This window comes from Salvia hispanica, chromosome 3 (genome assembly GCF_029641045.1).
Source record: "Salvia hispanica isolate PSC_SH4W2 chromosome 3, Shi_PSC_v1, whole genome shotgun sequence".
NCBI classification, from domain to species: Eukaryota; Viridiplantae; Streptophyta; class Magnoliopsida; order Lamiales; family Lamiaceae; genus Salvia; species Salvia hispanica.
The window spans coordinates 5,541,456-5,563,615 of record NC_142694.1 but is presented as its reverse complement, the minus strand read 5'-3'; the positions used below and the strand labels follow the sequence as shown (position 1 = coordinate 5,563,615).

The following is a 22,160-nucleotide window of genomic DNA, read 5'->3' as shown; positions in this document are numbered from 1 at the left end:
CCTCCGTCTGCTTCAGCTTCGTTCTGCAAATTCATTTTCTTTTTTTAATACTTTTATTTATTTTATATGTTAAATGATAATTTATTAAAATAATAATAATTAGGATATAATTATTAGTTAAAAATCATAATTAAGAGCTTAAGTTGGTCAAAATTAGGTTAAATCCGTTGACCGTTATAAAATTAACAGAATTATCACTTAGTAACGGAGGACTAATTGTGATCCGATTTAAAATAGACATGACCAAAACATTCAAAAAATAATGTATAGAACCAAAATTATAAAATAAACATATTTTTGGGACCAGTTTTGGCAGTTTTGGCCTTTATCCATGTTTTAACAAATAAGTTACTCCAATTGTCGAATTACATTACTCGATAAAAAGGCCCAATACCATACCAGATACCATATGGGCCTGTATAATCATTCTGGATTGGCCCAATGATGAATAAATCACAATTCAACCTTCATCAAAACTAGCTAACAACACCACTTCTTATTTTAGTTTGTGTAGATGCAATATTAACTACTTTTTCAATTTAAATTATTTCATATTTTGCTCATTATAGGGCTTTTAATCACCAAGCTTTTGAACGTTTGATTACATACATTTAGTTGGGACATATAATCCCATTGGAATAGTGAAAAAACTCAACCTTCCAAGTCCCATTTCAGATGTACATGGACAGCCAAATAAAATAAAAAGTATTTATTCCTCAATTAAACATCATCACTAATTTGTATTTGACGGAGATTATTAGAATTGTAAATTATTTAATTATTAAGAATGTCCTTAACTTCGCTTTCTCTTCAAAAAAATCTCAACTATGAATTTTTTAAATGTAAATGTAAATTGGAGACATTTTATAGGAAACGCTAGAAATTAAAAAAAATACTCCACAAAATAGGATTTCATCATAAAAATTTTGCATGTGTGTGACAAATGTATTGCAATAATGGAAGACTAGAGAGTCTAGATATGACTATGTGAACTTCATTTGGCAAATCAATTCTAACTTAGGACCTAAATTATAGATAATTTTGCATTAATTTGGTGGTGTATGATGGACTCTTGTTCCTATAATGCTCCTCTTCTTTTGATTTAATCTTCCTAGCCCTTTTCATTTGTTGGTTAGTTAAAATAGGGAAATTTAGATTTTGAGAAAACTACGTGATAACAATATATAACCAAAACCTATTCATTTATCATTTACATTATAGTATTTTTTTTACTAACTGAGTATACGAGGAATTAAAATATGAAGAGAGAGAGAGAGAGAGTTAGAGAATACAAAGAGAGGGAGAGAATCAGAGAATACATCCATTTTTGTGCATATATCTATCACGTATATTTGTGCATTTAACGTTCGATCTAATTGGCATAGAATATTGAAATTCTGTTTTTCTTTCCACTTTTCATAATTGATATACATAAATTTTCTATTGTTTTACTATTTTAGTACTACTGTAGTATTCAAGTAGTATATTTAATACGGAGTAGTACATTTTTGGTTATTTAACAAATTGGGAATGGAAGGACAATCGTTTCATAACTTCATTCATATGTTAGATCGAAAACTAAAATAACTTAATGCCTGTTTTCATTTAATTTTACTATCGTATTAATGCCTGTTTTGGTGTACCGCTACTATTTGATGGCTTTAAGTAAAGGAGCTAATAAATTTTGATTAGTTGATGATTATTTTATTGATGACCTTTAGTCTTTATAGTTGTTAGGAGTTAATAAATTTTGACTGGTTGATGAATATTTTATTGATGACCTTTAGTCGTTATAGTTGTTAGGAGTACTTTTTAAAATAAATATAGTTGAATTAATGCGCGTATGTAGAGAAAGTTAATGAATTCAATAAATATTTTCAAAGTAATTAAATATAGTCAGAGAGATTTTATTCTCAGTTCTCTTGTCTCTTGCTCTTTTCATCCGCGAATAGGAGTCCCGGTTCACATTTACTATAAATAGTAAAAGGACCCACCTTCTACTAACTCAATTCACTCACATTTCACGTAAAACTAATATATTAAAGTGAGACCCCTATTCCACTAACTTTTCTACGCTCACTTTTCTTAACATTTCTTAGAACTCGTGTCGCCAACAAATGGAACTCCTAACGCGGACGGAGGGAGTATATATATTGCCAGACAATTTCCTTTGTGTGAACACAAGTATTTATTTTTGGACTATCATTTCTCTTTGAATTTTTTTTACTACAGCTGAAAAAAAGGTGAATACTTTTGATTAATATTCACGTCGACAAATTATTAAAAGACTCTCTAAGCTAGTGAATGTCTGTTTCGCGTCAGTTTCGCAGGGATTTTCAGCGCTTTGTCCAATAAACTTTATTCTCGCTCGCCCTTTTTATATAGAATCTCAATCCCGTTTCGCTCTTTCTCTCCCTCATCCTTCTCCCCGCTCACAATGCCTCGCAAGCAGGTATGTCGCTCTTCATCCAATGGACTCGTGTTTTGTTATCCATGCTCGGATTCTACGCGCTACTTTTTATTTGGTGCTTGATTTTGTGTTGGAGATTCCTTAATCGGGATTACTTCCAGTTTTTGTTTGTATCAGCGATTAACTGTCAGAATTAGTCTCGTTTTCCATCCGTTAATGGTATTTTTGTATCTGCATTCGGAGTTTGGCGCAGAAAAATGCATGTTTGATCGTGTTTCCTATCATCGTACGCAGTTAGGGTTTACCGTTTTTCTAACATAGCCGCACCTGGTTTCTTCATCTAGCATACTTGCTCATAATATAGTTTTACCTTGCTTTTGTGTATTTTGCTGCGGCAGGGAGACAGTAAAGAACACAGATGGGTGGAGAAGTCAAATGTCAACAAGTCAGCTTCGTCGTTGTCAGCTTCAGGGAGTTCCTCAAATGCTGGAAAGGAAGCTGCCATGGATAGGGTTGCAGAAGAGCTAGTTCTGCCACCATTAGCGATCCAGTTTGGGAGCATTGGGGAAATGGACTTTTTGCCTGCTTGTTCACAAAAGTCTGTACTGAATCCCGAGGCATATGGAACCATAAGTGGCGCATCAACAGTAGGACCGAGTTCAGCTCCAGCCGATCAAATGATAGTACCAGATCATGGAAACCAAACTGAATCTTCTGGGGCACCTGCTGCCCTTTCTAGCAAGCTATTTAGTGAAAATTTACTGCAAAGCTTCACCACTGACAGCTTGACGTACTCACGAGCACAAGTTAGAGCAACTTTTTACCCTAAATTTGAAAATGACAAGTCTGATCAACAGGTAAGCTATTTCATCTATTCTTTTTTTCTGGATCGAACAAAATACAAAATATGCTAGATTCTGGCGTTATGATTATTTTACCTTAAATAACAGATGATTATTAAACGTTTCAAGTGAACTTTAGGATATAAATGGCCCATATTCTTGTAGTTTTAATAAGTGTTGGGAAAAACTCAGATACTCTTCGGAGAGTGCGATATACATGTATGACGTTTCTTAATGTGATTCTTGCAGGTTAAGACAAGGATGATAGAGATGGTTTCCAAAGGTTTAGCTACTATGGAGGTAGGATAATGTACTTTTTAATGTTTCTCTTGATATTACTGATACAAGAACCTTTGTTCTACTGCTACTCCTTTGTTTTCCCTCAATTTATGGCCTTACTGCATCAAAGATTTATGTTAACTTTGACTTTTACAGGTTTCACTCAAGCACTCTGGCTCACTTTTCATGTACGCCGGACATGAGGGAGGAGCATATGCCAAGAATAGCTATGGGAATATGTAAGTCTACCATTGATTGTCCTTTTATCCTTTCATTAGTCTTTTTGGTATCCATTTTCTCATGTACCGATTTCAGTGTAACCGTCTTGTCTAGAGGTAAAAATTAAAATGTTTTTTACTAGGATGAATTATGCAATCCTTTTAATTTACATGTTAATACATGCTACCCAAAAAAAGGGAAGAAACAAGGCCAATTCAGTAGCATTTTATTGTAGTCAATATTGTTCATGGCTTGAACTATTTGCTTAGAGAGTATGATAGGAGTAAAGGTTGAGGAACAAGAATATAAACTAGAAAGAAGCTCAAAGATTTAATGAACACACACTGACACCATTAGAATTAATTGAACAGAAGAAATTCAAGAAAATAATCCTCACGTCGGAGCCCAATCCTCACGCCGGAGGTCACGGTCTACATACCGTTCTATTTCTGATCTTTTCCCAAGATAGCTTTTCAATGTCCAGGGTCCTCTCTATTTATGATAAAACTAATGCAACAAAATAGGAATAATAAAGTTGAAATAACAACCTAACAATCCACTGATTTGTCTCCCCCATATCTCTCCATTGGTTAGCATAGCTGACCAAGTCAACCATCATTTGAGGGACTATTCTACTCGAGCCTCTCTCTATTTTTTTATGCACAGTAGACCCATCCCATAGCCTATCTCTATGTAATAAGAGCTCATCCAAGAGTCAATCTCAGAGCTCATCTCATTTCCACATCATCACTATTTTATATCTATTTTATTTTTAATTATTAGTCTGAAATAAAATGATATAAAATAACAAGAAAAATAAATTAAAGACTCACTCAATAAAAAACAAATTTCATTAAAAAGAAAATATCCTACATTTATAAAATATAAAAAAAAAACTAAAAATATTGATAAAAATATTAAAAATATTTTGACTAGAGAAAAGTAAAATGTAGAGTGAGATAAAATAAAATGGGATTAAATGTGAATAATTAGTGGAGAATGTAGTATATAAAGAGTATAAAAAATGAATTAAAAGAAAAAAAAAGAATCGGCTCAGGCTTAATATCGGCTAAAGGGCGGAGGCGTTGGGGAGGGGGAATCGGCCCTCACCCACAATGGTGACCCAGGAGAGCCGATGAGGGGGCCGATAGATAGACCCTTGCTATCGGCTCCCATTGCCAATGCATGTTTGTCGTACGCGTAATATGATCTAGAAATAAGAGAAGGCCTTCGAAATGGTTTCTATTGGTCTTGTGCTTTGCTGCTATCCTTTTATTGTTTGTTTATGAAAGACTGTAATTTGATGTGTACTACAGTTACACTGCAGTTGGTGTTTTTGTACTTGGACGCATGTTTTGTGAAGCTTGGGGTTCACTAGCTAGCAAGAAGCAAGCCGAGTTCAATGAGTTTCTTGAGGTAAATCTGGAATGACACAGTTATTACGTAGTCCATGTAAAAATGAAATTTACTGCCCTTGTGTTGGGTGAAAAGTTGATATAATTTTTTGAGATTGCCTTTAGTTTTGAGATTGAATTACCTGTTAAGACTTGTTAACATTTAAGCTTCAGTATTTATATGGCTTGTAGATTTTTCATCATTTTCATTCCTAATTTTTAATGAAGATACCCTGTCATCCAGTTCTTTCATGCATTGCTATATTAAGAATGGCTACTTGATAAGTTTTACTTAATGTATTTAAGCATGTGGTAAGATTGTAGTATGCCTCTGTTCTTCTTGGTTTTCTGTGTCATCTAAATAAAGAACCACTTTTTTGTTTTACTCAAGAGGAATCGTATGTGTGTGTCAATGGAGCTGGTAACTGCTGTATTAGGAGACCATGGGCAACGTCCCCACAAAGATTATGGTGAGTGAACCAGTATATATTCTCATTAATTCCTTGATATTCACTTTGAGGATAACCATGAACTATATTCTTGAAATGGACTTACTAAACTTACTGTTGTTCAGTGCTAAAGAATCATCTTGCTGAAGATGCCAGTATTCCTTTTAAGAGCCCACTTTTCTCGTGTCCTTAATTTGCAGTTTTCGAATTCGTTTTCATGCTTATCTTTTTCACAAGTTTAGTAAATTGAAGGTTTATTCTGAATAATTATACACTTCAGAATTTGTATTTCTTGATTTCCTTAAAACGAACATGAGATTGGATTAAAGATGGGCGTCACTTGTAGATCAAGCAGTTGATTTGGTCATGTGCTTTGAAGCAAACTTGGTTGCATAATTTCTTCATTTGCAGATGTTTTTTTTTTCGATTTTAGCCATCTGGTTGAAGGGCATGATAACATTATTTGCTGTTTTATTTTCCGTTGCTTTTACATCTGTACTTCTTTGAAAGTATTGATGAATACTCTCATCTGTATTCAATTTTTAATGTTCATCCAAAAAATCGAGGCTTGTATTCCCTAATTTTGCAGATACCCTTTTACCTTTTTTCCACAGTGGTTGTGACTGCAGTCACGGAGTTGGGTAATGGAAAACCAAAATTCTACTCTACCCCTGATCTTATAGCTTTCTGTAGGAACTGGCGTCTACCTACAAATCATGTGTGGTTATTCTCAACAAGGTGAGCTTTGATCTATGATCTATCATCACGAGTTAAGACAATATTCGGTTGATACGTTGAACTTTACTTTGATATTGTATTATAAAAAAAAACAAATATTGACTTGAATGATTGCATTTGATGGATACATTAGTCTTTGTTTTGACATATGGAGACTTCAAATAAAATACTAAGTACTTTGTTTTGAAATATGAGGAATTTTCTATCTGTATTGCATATGAGAAATCCCGGAAGATTATCATAGATGACAGGTTTTCTTTAGGCTTATGAGCTTATCCTGTCATTGTATATGGATTTTCTTGTCCTTGATGCTTTGATTTTCAATGTGAGGCTGTGAGTTTATTCCAAAATCTGTTTGTTATTGGTCCAATAGAACGATAAAAAGAATTTGATACTAATTTTTTTCATATCCAATACAACAATAGACAAATAAGATTTTCAGAAGCCAAATCTGTAGATGATAACATGTTGTGTCCTGAACTTTAAGGTCACAAGACCCAATCTGATAAGCCTAAAAGATAGGAAGCCCTAACCCAATCCAAAACCATGGTCAAAGTAAAGGGTTGACTCCCTCTTATATGCAATTCCATATATTCGTGTGAAACCGATGTGGGATATGTATCACAGTCCAACTTTGTTCGTCCACATATAAGTTCAGAAACACGTTGATTTGTTGTTAACATTTGATTGGTTTAATTTATTAGGGAGCCTATGCATTATGAATATTGGGTTTAGGTTCAAAAAGATAGTTTATGGTTCAGGTCACTGGCCTTTTAAGTTGATCAAAGTTTAAAATAAAGATCAGAAACCTCTTTTAATGCATCTATTTGTATACCATCTCTCTATTTCAGGAAATCTGTAATGTTATTTTTTAAGGCTTATGATGACCTCAGTGAGGAAGGAACAGCCACGACTGTATGCAAAAAACTTGATGAAGTTGCTGATATATCAATACCTGGTAAAGTTAGATCTAGATTGAGAATGCAACTTACTAAATGTCTGTTGCAATTTTGTCATGTTATCATGGTTTGATATTAGTTGTTAACGGATAGTTGCGGTTTTTGTTCTTGCTTTGCCTGATCCTTTCTGAGTCTGGTTGCATTGTTGGCCTATTTTCAACTAGATATACGCATATGATATACCCTACTGATTTCATCCTTCCTGAGATAGGTCACAAACTAATCCTATCATGTTCTATGCCATATGCATCTTTTATAAATTATGTAAGGTTTCTTTGATGTATCTTGATAGCTCATTTGGTCGGGTAGACGGTAGTAAATCTTGTATGTTTGGGCCTTGTCACATGAATTTAGTTTTTATTTATGTGAAGTTATAAATTTTACACTCTATGTATTTAGCTGCATACAAAGTCACAAACTATCATTTTGTAGTCAGGTCTCTTCCTTTTACCTCCTCCTTCTCTTTACTCTCTCTCTCTTTATGCCTCCTCGTAATTCTGCTACTCCTCTTTTCTTGTGTGATATTCGCTCCTATTCCCTGCGCCTCCATTGTGCTAGGTTCTTCCAAAAATACTTATTTATATACTAGGCCACTATTTTGAATGTAAGTCATGCATGCTGATAGATTCTTTCCATATGGCATGTGTATTGTTCAGTATTGTGTCATTTTGAAATCTGAGAGCCATAACTTGATGAAGAAATGAGGCTGACAATGTCTTGATTGTATGAGTTTGTTTTGTTTGTCTAGCTCCAATCCCATCCTTGACTGTCACATTAATAACAACTATACTTATTAGATTAGTTTTATAAATGCTGATCTTTATACTTTTCTCTTACCTGCAGGATCCAAAGATCATATAATGGTGCAGGGTGAGATCTTGGAAGGTCTAGTGGCTCGGATAGTAAGCCAGGGTAGCTCAGAACATATGAAGCAGGTTTTGAGAGACCATCCTCCACTACCAACAGAAGGAGGTAATCTGTATTTATCCGAATTAAAATCTTCTTTAATACCATTTCACCATCCTTTATATATGATAGCTTTCTAGGTTCACTGTCAAAGCTATTAATCCTAAAAAAGTGTAGTAACAAGAACCTATGATGAGTTCCAATTATCTATATTCAGGACATATTTAACAGTAAATATCATGGCCCCAGTACTGTGCATATAATTTGAAAAGTTATACATCTAGTCTCAAACTTATTTTCTCATTATGTTTCCTCAATGGTACTATCAATGTATGTTCTTTATTTGCTAATCACATTTTACATTCTCAAGTGAATAAACAACTTAAATCTTTTTGAAGGTGGCTTTGGGCAAGAACTGTTTAGACTTAAGAGGGTTGAGGGTTCATAGTTACATATCAAAATAATAGCCTCTTGTCAATTTCTTATTTCATTTATTTTGTAATCGGGGAAAACTTTTGCTGCTAATTCCAAATTCTATGGCTGATGTATGTTAGTTCATTTCGTGTCTTCCTGCTACATGATATCATGTATTGTGCACAACTTGAACTTGATTTTTGTGTTGATGCATGCTCTTCTGTCTAAAAATTGCACTGCAGTTGACCTAGGAACTAGCCTGCGTGACATATGCGCTGAAAACAGAACCAATGAAAAGCAGGTTATCTGATATTTCTTCTATCAATTATCCAATATGCTTAATTTTACTAAACTGTCTTTGTAGTGTACTTGGAAGGTTAATTTTCTTTATGTTATTTGGTTCTGCAGCAAATCATGGTGCTTCTTGAGAGTGTTGGTACATCTTTCTGCCCAAACTATAAGGACTGGTTTGGAACTGAAGCTTCTGATAGTCAATCAAGATATGCAGATCGATCTGTGCTTTCAAAGTTTCTGCAATCCCGTCCAGCAGATGTTTCTACTACCAAATTACAGGTTTCTCTTGCAACTAATCATTGACTTTGCAAACTGAGAGAAATGGTGAAATTTGACAAATAAGTGTTCTATTATCTTTCATGGACAGGTGGATCGAGAGTTAGTTTATTGACTCTTCATTTTTATCTCTTAATCATGTTGATGCTCTACTATCCTGATATGTATTATTAGTTCAATGTCGTCAACTATTTTCACCTTTGCTTCAGGAAACTGTTCGTCTGATGATAGAAAAAAACTACCCTGCTGCCTTTAAGTTTTACCGTAACTTTCATAAAGCGGGTTCAACCACAAATGACAGTCTTCATTTTAAGATGGTTATCCATGTCCATCGTGATTCATATTTCAGAAAGTACCAGAAAGAGATGAGGTGTGATGAAATCTGTAAATACATAAGCTGCAAATCAATTTTGCTTCTTGTTATACTCATTCCTATATAACTACTCTAGGTGTTATGCATTGCATATAAATCTTCCCATACTCTGTTTTTATTTATGAACAAATATGTCTAACTGCAGGATCAATCCTGGTTTGTGGCCATTATATCGAGGTATATAGTTCACTTTAAATATCAGCATTTATCTTTGTTTTTATTTGCTTATTGTTCCTGAACCTGAAATAATATCTTTAAAAGTCGAGTGAGCATTACTTATATCTCATGAAACATAGACGTGGCCCCCCGTTAGCCAAACTAGCGTTGCATGCTTTGGAGAGAACTATCATCTTTATTTTTTGTGTTGTCCCTTTTGATATTCTTTGCTTAATTCTGTAGGTGATTCTTCTTTTGTGAATAGTTGCTGATGCTGACAATTCCAGAAATTATTGTATTATTTGTTACTTTTCCAGGTTTTTTCGTCGACCTGAACTTATTCAAGGTTGATGAGGGAAGATCCGCAGAGTTCGCCAAAAAAGCTAGTTCCGAGAGTGAGTTAACTGGCGAATCAACAAAGGATGATTTAGCAGATGAAGATGCAAACCTGATGATCAAGTTGAAGTTCCTTACATATAAGGTTTGGGATCTTTGCATTTGTCAAAATCACTCAGATAATTTTAGGTTGTTTGATTAGATTTCACCTAATTGTCTCCAGTAGCTTGAAACTATGTCTAAATTAATCTCAGTGATCTTCTAATGTTGCACATGCTCTTATTATGTGCTAGGATGATATCAGGGTCCATTGCTCTATGTGATGTTGATACAACAAGTAATTGATGAATTTATTTTTCTTTTTCCAACATATAGATACGGACCTTTTTAATTCGGAATGGCTTGTCTGTTCTTTTTAAGCAAGGTGAAACTGCATACAAAAACTACTACATGAGGTATGTTTTCGTAAACCTCACTTATTGATTGTAAGCGTAAATTGAAAATAAGAATAAGAACTAAACTTTACCTCTTCATCAGTGAACGTATTGTATGAATAGCCATTTGCTCCAGAGTAATGTTCTGAGAGAACTTTGGCCTTTGTATTGAGTTCATGCTGGTTCTTGTTTTCATAAAGTAGTTTTGAAGACTCCTCATGATTTTGTGGAGTAAATTAGTTTTACAAGTTTCATTTTTTAATTTTGTTAAGTTCAATTTTTACTTTTCAACTGTTAACCTATTAAATCTTGGGAAACTTGACAATGGCCAACAAAGGACTACTTTATTGGGATATAACAGTCTTGCATCATCTGCAGTCCATTCACTGGCTTCCTTTGTTTATAAGATTTTCCTGAAAATCATTGTACTTTCAAGGTCCTCCAAACAAATATATTGGCACACCTGAGTTCTAATAATAAAAATAGTGTTATTTTCTGTTGTGTCTATAACTAATGTTTGGTCAACCTAGGCAAATGGAGATATGGAATACTTCACTTGAAAAGCAAAGGCAGCTCAGCAAGATGCTGGATGCATGGTATATCTTGATGTCTATCTACATTCTTTCAAACCTGTAATCCAGTATCTGATTCGTTTTTTTGCCCCTGTTAAGGGCTGTATATATTCGCATAATATGTGGGCACAAACAACTGCCCTCGTCCACATATCTTAGTGAAGCAGAGCCATTCCTTGAGAAATGTGCAATGTGCAGTTCCGAAAATCAAGCTTTAATTGAGGAGGGTGACCTTGAACCAGAGCGAGATATGACACCTTCAAGTCCATCTCCCATGGCTAAGGAAACCGTTGCTAAGGATCATGGACTTATTGTTTTCTTTCCAGGTAGGAATTATATTCAGTTTTATGGACGTTCTGTGTATCACTGTATATTATAAAAGGGCTAATGCATGAGATAGTGCTTGTTATATAGTATCATGGAACAAGGTGAGTGATCAATTGCTAACTCATCATTTAACTGCCAACCACAACTAATTTAAGACTATAGGATTTTAGAAAACTTGTGGTCTACAATTTGCCACGTGTAATTTTTGTTTTTATTAATTAAATCGAAAAAGATAAAAAAAACTATCAAATTAGGGTTTTGGATGAAAATGTTAATATAGTGTTTCGTAAATATCAACATATTGCTTTGAGAATGTCAACACAATGCTTTGAGAATATTAACCCATTGCTTATATTGACATTCTACATGTATTATATTGACATATTTTATATACTATGTTGACATTTGTGTTGTACGAAAAAATTAAAAAATTTTGAATTTTTTTTCAAATTTTGACGTCGGAACATATGCAAGTGAGATCTCGTTAGAATCCTTACGAAATTATCTTTAAGTATTGAGTTAGCAATATAACACTCCCTCATGAAATAATATTCATGCCCACACAACTGTAGCTGAAATTAAAATATTACTCCAAAAGTAATGTCCTTGTCCTCAGAACTCTTTATGGAATAATATGTTTTTCCAGTGATGCAAATTCAGCCTCAATCTTAAATTTCTAAACTTTTCTACAACATTGGTGCATCGGGTTTGCTAAATCAAGGAATTTCACAAATAAAAGGGTTGAGCATAATGCATTTCCATTTATTTCGATGCGTGTGTGTGTGTGCATGCATATTTGCACAGTGCTTATCTGGTAAAGGATCTCCCACTTTCTTAATGCACTGTCAATTTCCTATGTAGGGATCCATGGTTGTGGTAAATCGGCACTCTGTAAGGAAATAATGAGTTCTCCTGGAAGGCTTGGTGATGATCGTCCAGTTAAAAGTTTGATGGGTGATCGTATCAAAGGTATATAGGATAGCTCAATCTCATTTAAACTGTGCAATAACTTACAGTAACCAGTTTTCGGATGATATAAAATGAATGTGTTTGATCATAAATAGAATTTTTTATTTGGAGTGCTATAAATGCCATGTTACTTGCACAACCCTGACACAATGCTAAGGAAATTGGTTTTGTGTGTGTTGCATGATGCAATTTATGTGGCCATTATTGTTCCTTAGGTTAGGCCACTCGGGTGAGGGCTCTACATGGTATTGTTACTTTGATTCTGGATTATCATGTTGTTTACCTATATCACGATTAACCAATTGTGACATAATTAGAGGGATACTGGTTTGAGGTTGATCAAGAGCACCGCAAGGAACCGTACTCCATTATCCTTGCTGACAAAAATGCTCCCAATGAAGAAGTTTGGAGAAAGGTCATACTTTTTCTTTCCATCCCAGCTTTTGTATTTCATCCAGCAGCATGTTTCAAACGTTGTTAAGTTTTTGAGATGGCATTTATCATATAAAAGGAACTGCTAGTTTTTTGCTCACTTCACAATGTTATGGTAGTGCACCATCAACTGTCATCATCACATAGTAAGCAAAAAAGACTGTATACGTGATTTCCAAAATACTGACACAGTTTTCTCTGTCGTGCGAAGATATGACATTGAGCCTTCTTATGCCTTCTTCTTCATTCCTTCTCATGACTAGTTGATGGCAGGTAAAATTTTGTATTTTGTTGAGTTTAACTTAATTTGTATGTTATTCATTTTTTGCAGATTGAGCGCATGTGTCACAGCACAGGGGCACCTGGTGTTCCAGTCATACCCGACTCAGAAGGTCAATTTCTTTCATGGATTCTTATCATGAGTTTAGGAACCTTACTGTTCTTGTGAAAACATTGCTTCTGTTTTTATCTATTTGAACTTGCTTCTGTTCTTGTGAAAACAATGCTTCACTCTTCAATGCTGTATTCTTTACAATTTTTACTCTATTAAAGACTATCTGGTCATTGTCAGAAACCTATGAGTGTACTGACCTATAAGCATTCTTGTGTTGTCTAGTTCAATTCTTGCACCCTCCAGAAACTGTAAAGGTTATGCTAATAGATGTTATGTTGCGAAAATGAGTTGCTTGACTTGCATCACTGATTTGTTTTCCGGAGTATCATAAATATCATTATTGATCTTGAGGTCATTCGTGCGATCTTTAGTTAAAAAAAAAGGCGTTACTGCCTAGCAGTAATTTTAATATGCATATTCTGGTTTATATGCTACAACGTGGTTTGTAAGATCGGGGGCTTATATTTGGTAGGAAAATTTTATTTTTAATTCAAGATATAAGCTCCAGAGATGAGTTCGACTCATCCTCGAGGCCATCAGTTGGCACCAAGGTCAAGCATCTCTTTATAGAAGGTCAGAATATGACATTTAATCACTTGTGCACTTTGTATATATATGCCTGTAAGGTGTAAAGTAAACACCAGAGCTTATAAACATGGAAACTCAAATTTGTGAACTGTACAGAGTTTGAAATGCCACGATCTTCTGCTCGTACGAGAGCTGATTGGTTGATGTGCTGATAGTTCATACACTTCATCACAACTTTACTTCGAACATTTTTGTTTCTTAAGGGTTCTAATTTATTTTTATATAGTTTATCCTTTATTCATATTTTCCGCTTATCGGATTGTTCATCATCTATTTGGTCCGCTGAAACTGTGCAGGGACTGAATCAAATCCGTTCTCGCTTGATGCTCTTGCTGTTTTTATATTTCGAGTGCTTAACCGTGCTAATCATCCGGTAATAATGATATTAGCTGTTTTCATGTTGGGTAGCCCAATTCTTCCTTCTTGGAAAAGTTACACCTGATAATTAATATTCATTTGACCATTCATCTCAGAATGCTGGTTATGTGCTGAAGTTCTACAATCTTTATGAGGGCAAGGTAGAGTTGTTTCAGTCTAATATGGCAAAACTATTGCATAAAAAATCATGAATGGTGCTATTTTCTACAATCTTCAGGATCGTAAGGAGTTTGAAACAGAGCTATTCGAACGCTTTGGCTCTATTGTGAAGATGCCTTTATTGGAACCCAAAAGGTCAGTGTTTCATATAGTTATATGACTAACTGGAAAACTCTTAACTATTTAGGTTATATCGACTGGTTTAAATCATTTGTCTGCTCTATCTTCCTCCTTGATCATCAGTCTCTCTCCCTCTACCTCTCTCTCTCTCTCTCACACACACACAAACACACACACACATTTGCTTAGGACTCACAAGTCTTTTTTATACAAATTTGCATGTGAAAAAGACCTCCTCTACCCGAAAGTGTGAGATCTATCTTGCAGGAAGGATTAAGGTTATATAAGCTTCATTGCCGACAACATGGAATGTAAGGTCCCAGTTCCATCTCTGTACATCTTTAAGCTGTATGTCTCTTCTTGTTGGCTCTGTTGAATTGTGCTGGTGCATCACCTATTCACCTCTCGTATCTGCAATTTAGTTAGCCTCATCCCGCATGTTGACTGTCGTCGATTTAATTTTTTATGCTTCTGATCCGCTAGATTGGATTCCACAAAAGGCCAATATGCAGAGGAGTGGACCAAATGGGAGAAGCAGTTACGTGATACTTTGTCCGCACATGCTGATTATCTCAATTCTATTCAGGTCAGTGTTATCACTCTCTTTGAAAAGCAGAAATCTCTTTTTCATTGGTGCTTTTACTATATCATGTACTCTTATCCATAGGTCCCATTTGGCGTCGCTGTTGACAAAGTTATCGAGCAGCTTCAAGCAATCGCAAAGGCAGATTATAGCCCACCTAAGGCCATGGTCTTTGCTGCTGTCACTCTGCCTATTTCAAAAATCATTGATATCATTCATAATGTAAGTGGTACTATAATCTACGATAAGAAATTATTTAAATGGCCACTATATATAGTATCCTCACCGGGCTCACCGTCATCCGTCTCATCCAAATGCTCATGATAAAACGCTATTATTTTTTAGGACTGTATAAATCTGTGCTTTTGAGGTATTGCGGACATGTGATCAATTGTTATCATTTAACAGTTACGTATGAAGGATCCGAGAGTCGAAGGTTTCCTCAAGGACAAGGATCTGAAGAGCAGCCTCAAAAACGCCCGTTTAACTCTGGCTCATAGAGGAAGCCATGGTGTAACTGCTTTAGCCAGTTTTGCTCTGCATCTCAACCAAAGCGTTCCTGTTGCTGTCAGCTCATTACTATTCAGCGACAAGTTGGCAGCATTGGGAGCTGATCCCGGAGTAGTTGATGGAGAGAAAATAGATTCGAAAAACGAATGGCCACATGTGACTTTATGGACTGCTCAAGGTGTTGCGGCTAAAGAAGCGAATGAATTGCCTCAGTTGCTTGCACAAGGAAAGGCAACTCGTGTCGAGATCAATCCACCCACCACCGTAACGGGAGTTGTCCAATTCTTCTGAGTCTTTTGTGGCGTTTAATCAATTTTGTGCAAGTTGAGATTATCTTTTCGTTGCATGAATTCTCAATTAGGATACTCATGAGTCATGATGAAGGTAAAGAAACTAATGATCCTAGTTAGATGTGTAATTTTTATGAGAAACAAAAATTTGATCTTCTGTAAGCCAAGATCAGCAACTACCAACATGAATTTATATTTTTGGCCTATAGTATTATTTTAACTTGAAAGCTTGAATTTAATATGACCTTTCCAATTTATTTTGCAAATTGTTTGTAAATATTTCTCAATTTATACACAGGTACACAACACCCAACACACTATACAACTTTGGAAGGACACACCCGACACACTTGACCTATTCTAGATTAATCTCTAATCATTACATGATTTAACTGTCACCTAATATTTGATTAGGATACAAAATTTATAATGTGGTTATTAGTTAATCTTTGTCATTAAAACTGTTTTTTGTCCTCTTAACACCTCCACAAAATTTAGTCAATTTTCATTTATATAGATCAACTCATGTTGTACTCTAAATCTAATTTTTTTATTGACTCATTATTTTCTTCATTCACAATATTATTCATTAATCATAATCTTGATAATGTGGGATCATTTATTCATTTATTTTTATATAGAGTTTGTAATTGTACATTACTTTGTTATATATTTCACTATTTGCTATATGCCTATTTTAACATTTAATATTATAAGCTAAATTACTTCAATTGTCGAATTACATTACTCGATAAAAAGGCCCAATACCATATCATATGGGCCTGTTAATCATTCGGGATTGGCCCAGTGATGAATAAATCGCAATTCAACCTTCATCAAAACTAGCGAACAACACTTCTAATTTTAGATTGTGTAGATGCAATATTAACTACTTTTTCAATTTAAATTATTTCATATTTTTGCTAAATATCGGGCTTTTAATCACCAAGCCTTTGAACGTTTGATTACATACATTTAGTTGGGACATATAATCCCTTGGAATAGTGAAAAACCTCAACCTTCCAAGTCCCATTCAGATGTACATGGACAGCCAGATAAAATGAAATAGAAAAAGTATTCATTTCTCAATTAAACGTCATCACTAATTTCTATTTGACGGAGATTATTAGAATTGTAAATTGTTTAATCATTAAGAATGTCCTTAACTTCGATTTCTCTTCAAAAAAATCTCAACTATGAATTTTTCAAAAGAAAAAGTAAATTGGAGACATTTTATAGGAAACGCTAGAAATTAAAAAATACTCCACAAAATAGGATTTCATCATAAAAATTTTGCATGCGTGTAAAATATATCGCAATAATGGAAGACTAGAGAGTCTGGACATTACAATGTGAACTTCATTTGGCAAACCAATTCTAACTTAGGACCTAAATTATAGATAGTTTTGCATTAATTTGGTGGTGTATGATGGACTCTTGTTCCTATAATGCTCCTCTTCTTTTGATTTAATCTTCCTAGCCTTTTTCATTTGGTTAGTTAAAATAGGGAAATTTAGATGCTGAGAAAACTACGTGATAACAATATACAACCAAAACCCATTCATTTATTATTTACATTATATTTTTTACTAACTGAGTAAAATATAAAGAGAGAGGTAGAATTAGAGAATACAAAGAGAGGGAGAGGATCACAGAATACATCTATTTTTGTGCATGTATCTTTCACGTATATTTGTGCATTTATCGTTCGATCTTGGCATTGGATATATTTTTTTTTTATACGAAAGAAAAGGCTCAAACCGCTTAGAGATCGGTGAGCAAAGGAACCAAAGTTCAGTTTCAACAAACTAGTCCAAGACAATATTTTTGGCATTGAATATTTTTGGCATTGAATATTTTAATTATGATTTTCTTTCCACTTTTCATAATTGATATACATAAATTTTCTATTGTTTTACTATTTTAATACTACTAGTGTAGTATTCAAGTAGATCTTGTGTCATTGTTGAACTTAATAGTAGTATATTTTTGGTTATTTAACAAATTGGGAATGGAAGGACAATCGTTTCATAACTTCATTCATATGTTAGATCGAAAACTAAAATAACTTAGTGCCTGTTTTCATTTACTTTTGTTATCGTATTAATGCCTGTTTTTGGTGTACCGCTACTATTTGTTGGCTTTAAAGTAAAGGAGTTAATAAATTTTGATTAGTTGATGATTATTTTATTGACGCCCTTTAGTCTTTATAGTTGTTACTTTTAAAAGTAAATATAGTTGAATTAATGCGCGTATGTAGAGAAAGTTAATCAATTCAATAAATATTTTTAAAGTAATTAAATATAGTCAGAGAGATTTGATTCCCGTTCTCTTTATCTCTTATATATATTCCTAGACAATTTCTTTTATGTGACACAAGTATTTATTTTTGGACTATCATTTCTCTTTGATTTTTTTGTACTACAACTGAAAAAAGGGTGAATACTCTGTGTATAATCACGTCGACAAATTATTCAAAGATTGTAAATTTGTAGTAATTTATTAGATGGAACTTCCAAGGAAGATTTTCTTTGAAAAAATAAGATATACTCCAATATATTTGAAGTTGAAATATTTAACTTGTCACAGTGTGTAAATTTCCATGTGGCACGTGATCTACATTTAACCCAAAAAAATTATTGACTATCCATGTGAACTTTTTATCAACATGTGGTGTTCTTGTTATCCCATATGCTTCCCTTGTTCATTCATATTTCTCAAATATATATTGAATTTACATAAATAGATGGCATAAAGTGAGAGTATTATTATGGTTTTAGAGGTTAAGAAGTCGCTGCAGTTTGATTAAAAAACTAAGAGAATTAATAACATTAGGTGATGTGTATGGTTTAGCAATAAACTACACTATGCACTCTGCAGTCTTTCTATAAACAAAAGAAAGATAAAGAAAAGAAATTAAAATATACAGCTACACATATTGGAGTGATAAAATTAAAGAAATAAATGAAATGTGATTCTAACATCAAAGTCAAACTAGCAGTTTGCAATATTTTCTTCATTGCTTCATAGCTTGTCCTACTTTGATTGATTGCATAATTTTAAAATATCTTGGTTTGATCCAAATTAGAGTAGATACTAATATTAATAGGAATTAAAAAAGAGTTGCAAATTTAATATCGACTCAATGCCAGATCATCGCCCATATGATGTGGTCGGGAGAAGTTCGAATATTGTTTTTCATATTTTGCAAATTTAATCTCTTTGAAATTTTGAATATAACTCAAAACACTTAACTTATTAATCGGTGAGAAAACATTAAAACATTCACAACGCTCCACACTTATAGAAGTAATCATGGATTTCACATATTTTTCTATTTTATTATTATTTTTAATTATGTAGTCAAAATAAATATTTTTAATAAAAATTACTAATTTTATTAAAAAATAACTAAAAAATATATATAAATGAATTAAAGTGGGTAAAATTGAGGTGTTAATAAATGAAAAATTAGAATAAAAAGGGGGAAGTTTCGCACAGTGCAGAAGCTGTTGGGCGATAATTTTCTTTTATCTTATTTTAGATTTAGTGAAAAATTAGTGTCATGTGACGCCCGTGTGAATGTGCAAAGCAGAATGATTGATGCTCAAGCCTTCTCAAGCATGCAACAACGTGTTTCCCAACGTGATTAACGTTGTGCTTCAGCGTTTGGGCACGCCGACTCCTGCTCACTATACACATGGTAGTACACATGCTCTTGCCACTAAGTTTCGATTTGTCATATTCTCATATTATGCCTACGTTGGTGCTATGTGAATGGTACCCATGACAATGTAGCATTGTCGCACGTCAAATTTTCTCATCTTTTAAAAAAAAAAAGGATTATGGTTGAAAATAAAATTTTAGGAGAACCATCTCTAACCATACATCAAAAATGAATTTTGGTGTAGCAATTTCTCCAATCACACATCAAACTCAAACCTATTTTTAGATGTTTCTATGAAACAACACCAAGTATGGTGCTACTGCAAAAATTTTGTAAGACATATACTAAAAGATATGCAAATAGTTGGAGTAAAACTATTTTCTGGTGTGACATATACACAAAATTGAGTTTGAATACCGTGCAAATGGTTGAATGTGGTTAGTACGTAGTTAGCCATACTTTGTTTCTTATTTCACATGCCAAGAATTTGATAAGCTTAGTGGACTAAGTAAGGTATATTCGTGTCGTTAAATCCTTATTTATTTCTTTATTTTTTTTCTTATTTATTTATACTTAGGATAGGCGAGTATATTTCAACCCTGGACCTTGCTCCATGTAAGCTACACCCTTTAAATGTTCATTTACAGACTACTATATTCTTTAAATATTTTGTCTTGTTCAGTTTGTAAAATCTAAAATATTGGAGTAGATGAATGAAAACCTAATGTATGTAGACATGATTAGAATAAATTGTATGATATGAACTTGTTTATTTCAGTGGATAAGGGTGGATGCTAAAAAAGTGTATATAATTTTGTCCATTGCCTCTTATTGGTAGATAATCATTATATGAGGACGTCTATTTTGAGTGAGATAATCGATAATCATTATATGAGGACGTTTATAATCAATAGATAAAAACAACGAAAATGCATTTACCATTTATATTTATAAAATGATTAATTTTGAAGTTGTTATACTTTTTACTCTTCAAATAATCAATTTGTGTGTTTTATCTACTATTTTATCACTCAAAATAAATAATTTTAAGTAATTGGCTTAGTTTCGAGCCATTATATGACTGATATGTGAGTATCATTTAAAAAAAAAAAGTAAGATTTCTCAATTATCATTTCATTATATATATCCTTTTAGTTTCTTTCTCGATTATAAATAGGCCCACAATCAACTCATATTTTATTAAGTATAAAAGTGATGTATAATAGTAAAATTTACATTCTATCAATTTTTTTAACTCATAGGAGTATTTCTTAACATTCTGTTCACAAGCGATAAAGTTTTATTGCTGAACGAAATTTACTTCTTATGTCCTCTTAAATTATGTCCTACTTAAAGTGACTGTTTTTTTCTTTTTAAAATATTCCATTTAAAATGATATATTTTCTAAAATATTTTTTTTATTATTCTATTATCATTTAACTCGAAAATAGTGCAAGCAGTCTTACAAAATTTTGTGTCAAAAAGAAAAATGTTTTGCTTTAATGATTAGATGACAAAAAAGAAGATAGATGACAATTAAAGTTTAATATCTGATATTTGACTTTTTTGTGGGGTCCAATTGATATAACTTTGGGATTAGGTGCGCTTCAATTCGTTGATATAAAGATTGTAAAGCAAACGCGTATATAAAGAAAAAGAATCATTATCACAGCAAAAGTATTATTCTATAATAATAATAAAAATCATAATAAATAAGTGTGATTCATAGGATAATTTGCAAGTGACAAGTTTTCTCTAACAATTGTATAATCTAACCACAAAAAATTCCTTACTTGAAATGGAAAAAAAATATTTGAACTCTAATATCACAAACTTTGATCGAATTTTGATATTTTTTATTAATTTTAAAATTTGCCTAAAATATAATAAATTTTACATTTTGTTTGTTATTCCATAACAAACCAATCACTATATCTTACTAGTAATAGATATGTGTTTTTATCCCACTTGGCACTACTAAGTCAACACTGCTTTCTACGTGCCTTTTATCCTAGGAGTACTTGCCAAGAATTTAAAAATTAGTTTCAAATATCATAAATATTTCATGTTGTTGACGTAAACTAAGTTTTCGCTGAATATATCTTATTTTTAGTTGTTGGGAAATAACAAAGAAAACGTGAAGTTTATGATATTGTATACTACCAATTTTAAACTCAATAAAAAATACTCTTTCTGTCCATTAGTATTGACACATTTATTTTTCGCATTCGTTTTGAAAAATTAATACAGTAACAAATAGTGAAAGTGGAGAGAGAGTACTATGTAATAGAGAGAATAATGTTGTGAAAATTCTTCTTAACACTATCTTCTCTCTTACTTTACTTTGTCTCTACTTTAACAATTTATTAGTATAATTTTTCAAAAAAAATGTGTCTTAACACTGATGGAATGGAGGGAGTATCATATTTTTCTAATTTAGTTAAAATTTATGATTTTAATTATTAATTTTTTTAAATAATTAGCAGTATTTAGTTATAGCAAGATCATCTGGAAATCAGGGCCACACATTGTTAATCTGGATGTTCACCATTTTCATATCAGGCTACCACATATCATCTTATCTCAATTCTATTATCAAATCCAATTTTTGACCATATTCCAAACCACGGGCAACATATTTCAAGATGAGGCTAGATAAGGCATTTTATAATTTTCTTGATAAATTTATTTT

General features: G+C 33.0%; 1 protein-coding gene across 1 annotated transcript; it reads left to right on the top strand.

Moving 5' to 3' along the window:
• The first annotated feature begins 2,437 nt into the window (after positions 1-2,437).
• Positions 2,438-16,015, top strand: LOC125215166 (tRNA ligase 1-like). The gene is made up of 27 exons (XM_089069089.1): positions 2,438-2,452; positions 2,809-3,267; positions 3,502-3,552; positions 3,688-3,770; positions 5,067-5,166; positions 5,536-5,614; positions 6,208-6,331; positions 7,183-7,289; positions 8,134-8,262; positions 8,853-8,911; positions 9,019-9,183; positions 9,390-9,550; positions 9,699-9,730; positions 10,027-10,190; positions 10,421-10,500; positions 11,010-11,075; positions 11,151-11,377; positions 12,240-12,347; positions 12,665-12,762; positions 13,111-13,171; positions 14,058-14,134; positions 14,235-14,279; positions 14,357-14,433; positions 14,649-14,729; positions 14,902-15,004; positions 15,086-15,223; positions 15,410-16,015. The coding sequence occupies exons 1-27, from the start codon at positions 2,438-2,440 to the stop codon at positions 15,800-15,802; spliced, it is 3,282 nt and encodes a 1,093-aa protein (XP_088925215.1). The 3' UTR covers positions 15,803-16,015.
• Positions 16,016-22,160: the final 6,145 nt, after the last annotated feature.

Bases quoted from the DNA above. Each gene is read 5' to 3' on its own strand.
- LOC125215166 (XM_089069089.1), top strand. The intron at 10,501-11,009 runs GTATGTTTTCGT...TGGTCAACCTAG, and splicing joins TACAAAAACTACTACATGAG to GCAAATGGAGATATGGAATA. The intron at 12,348-12,664 runs GTATATAGGATA...TGACATAATTAG, and splicing joins GATGGGTGATCGTATCAAAG to AGGGATACTGGTTTGAGGTT.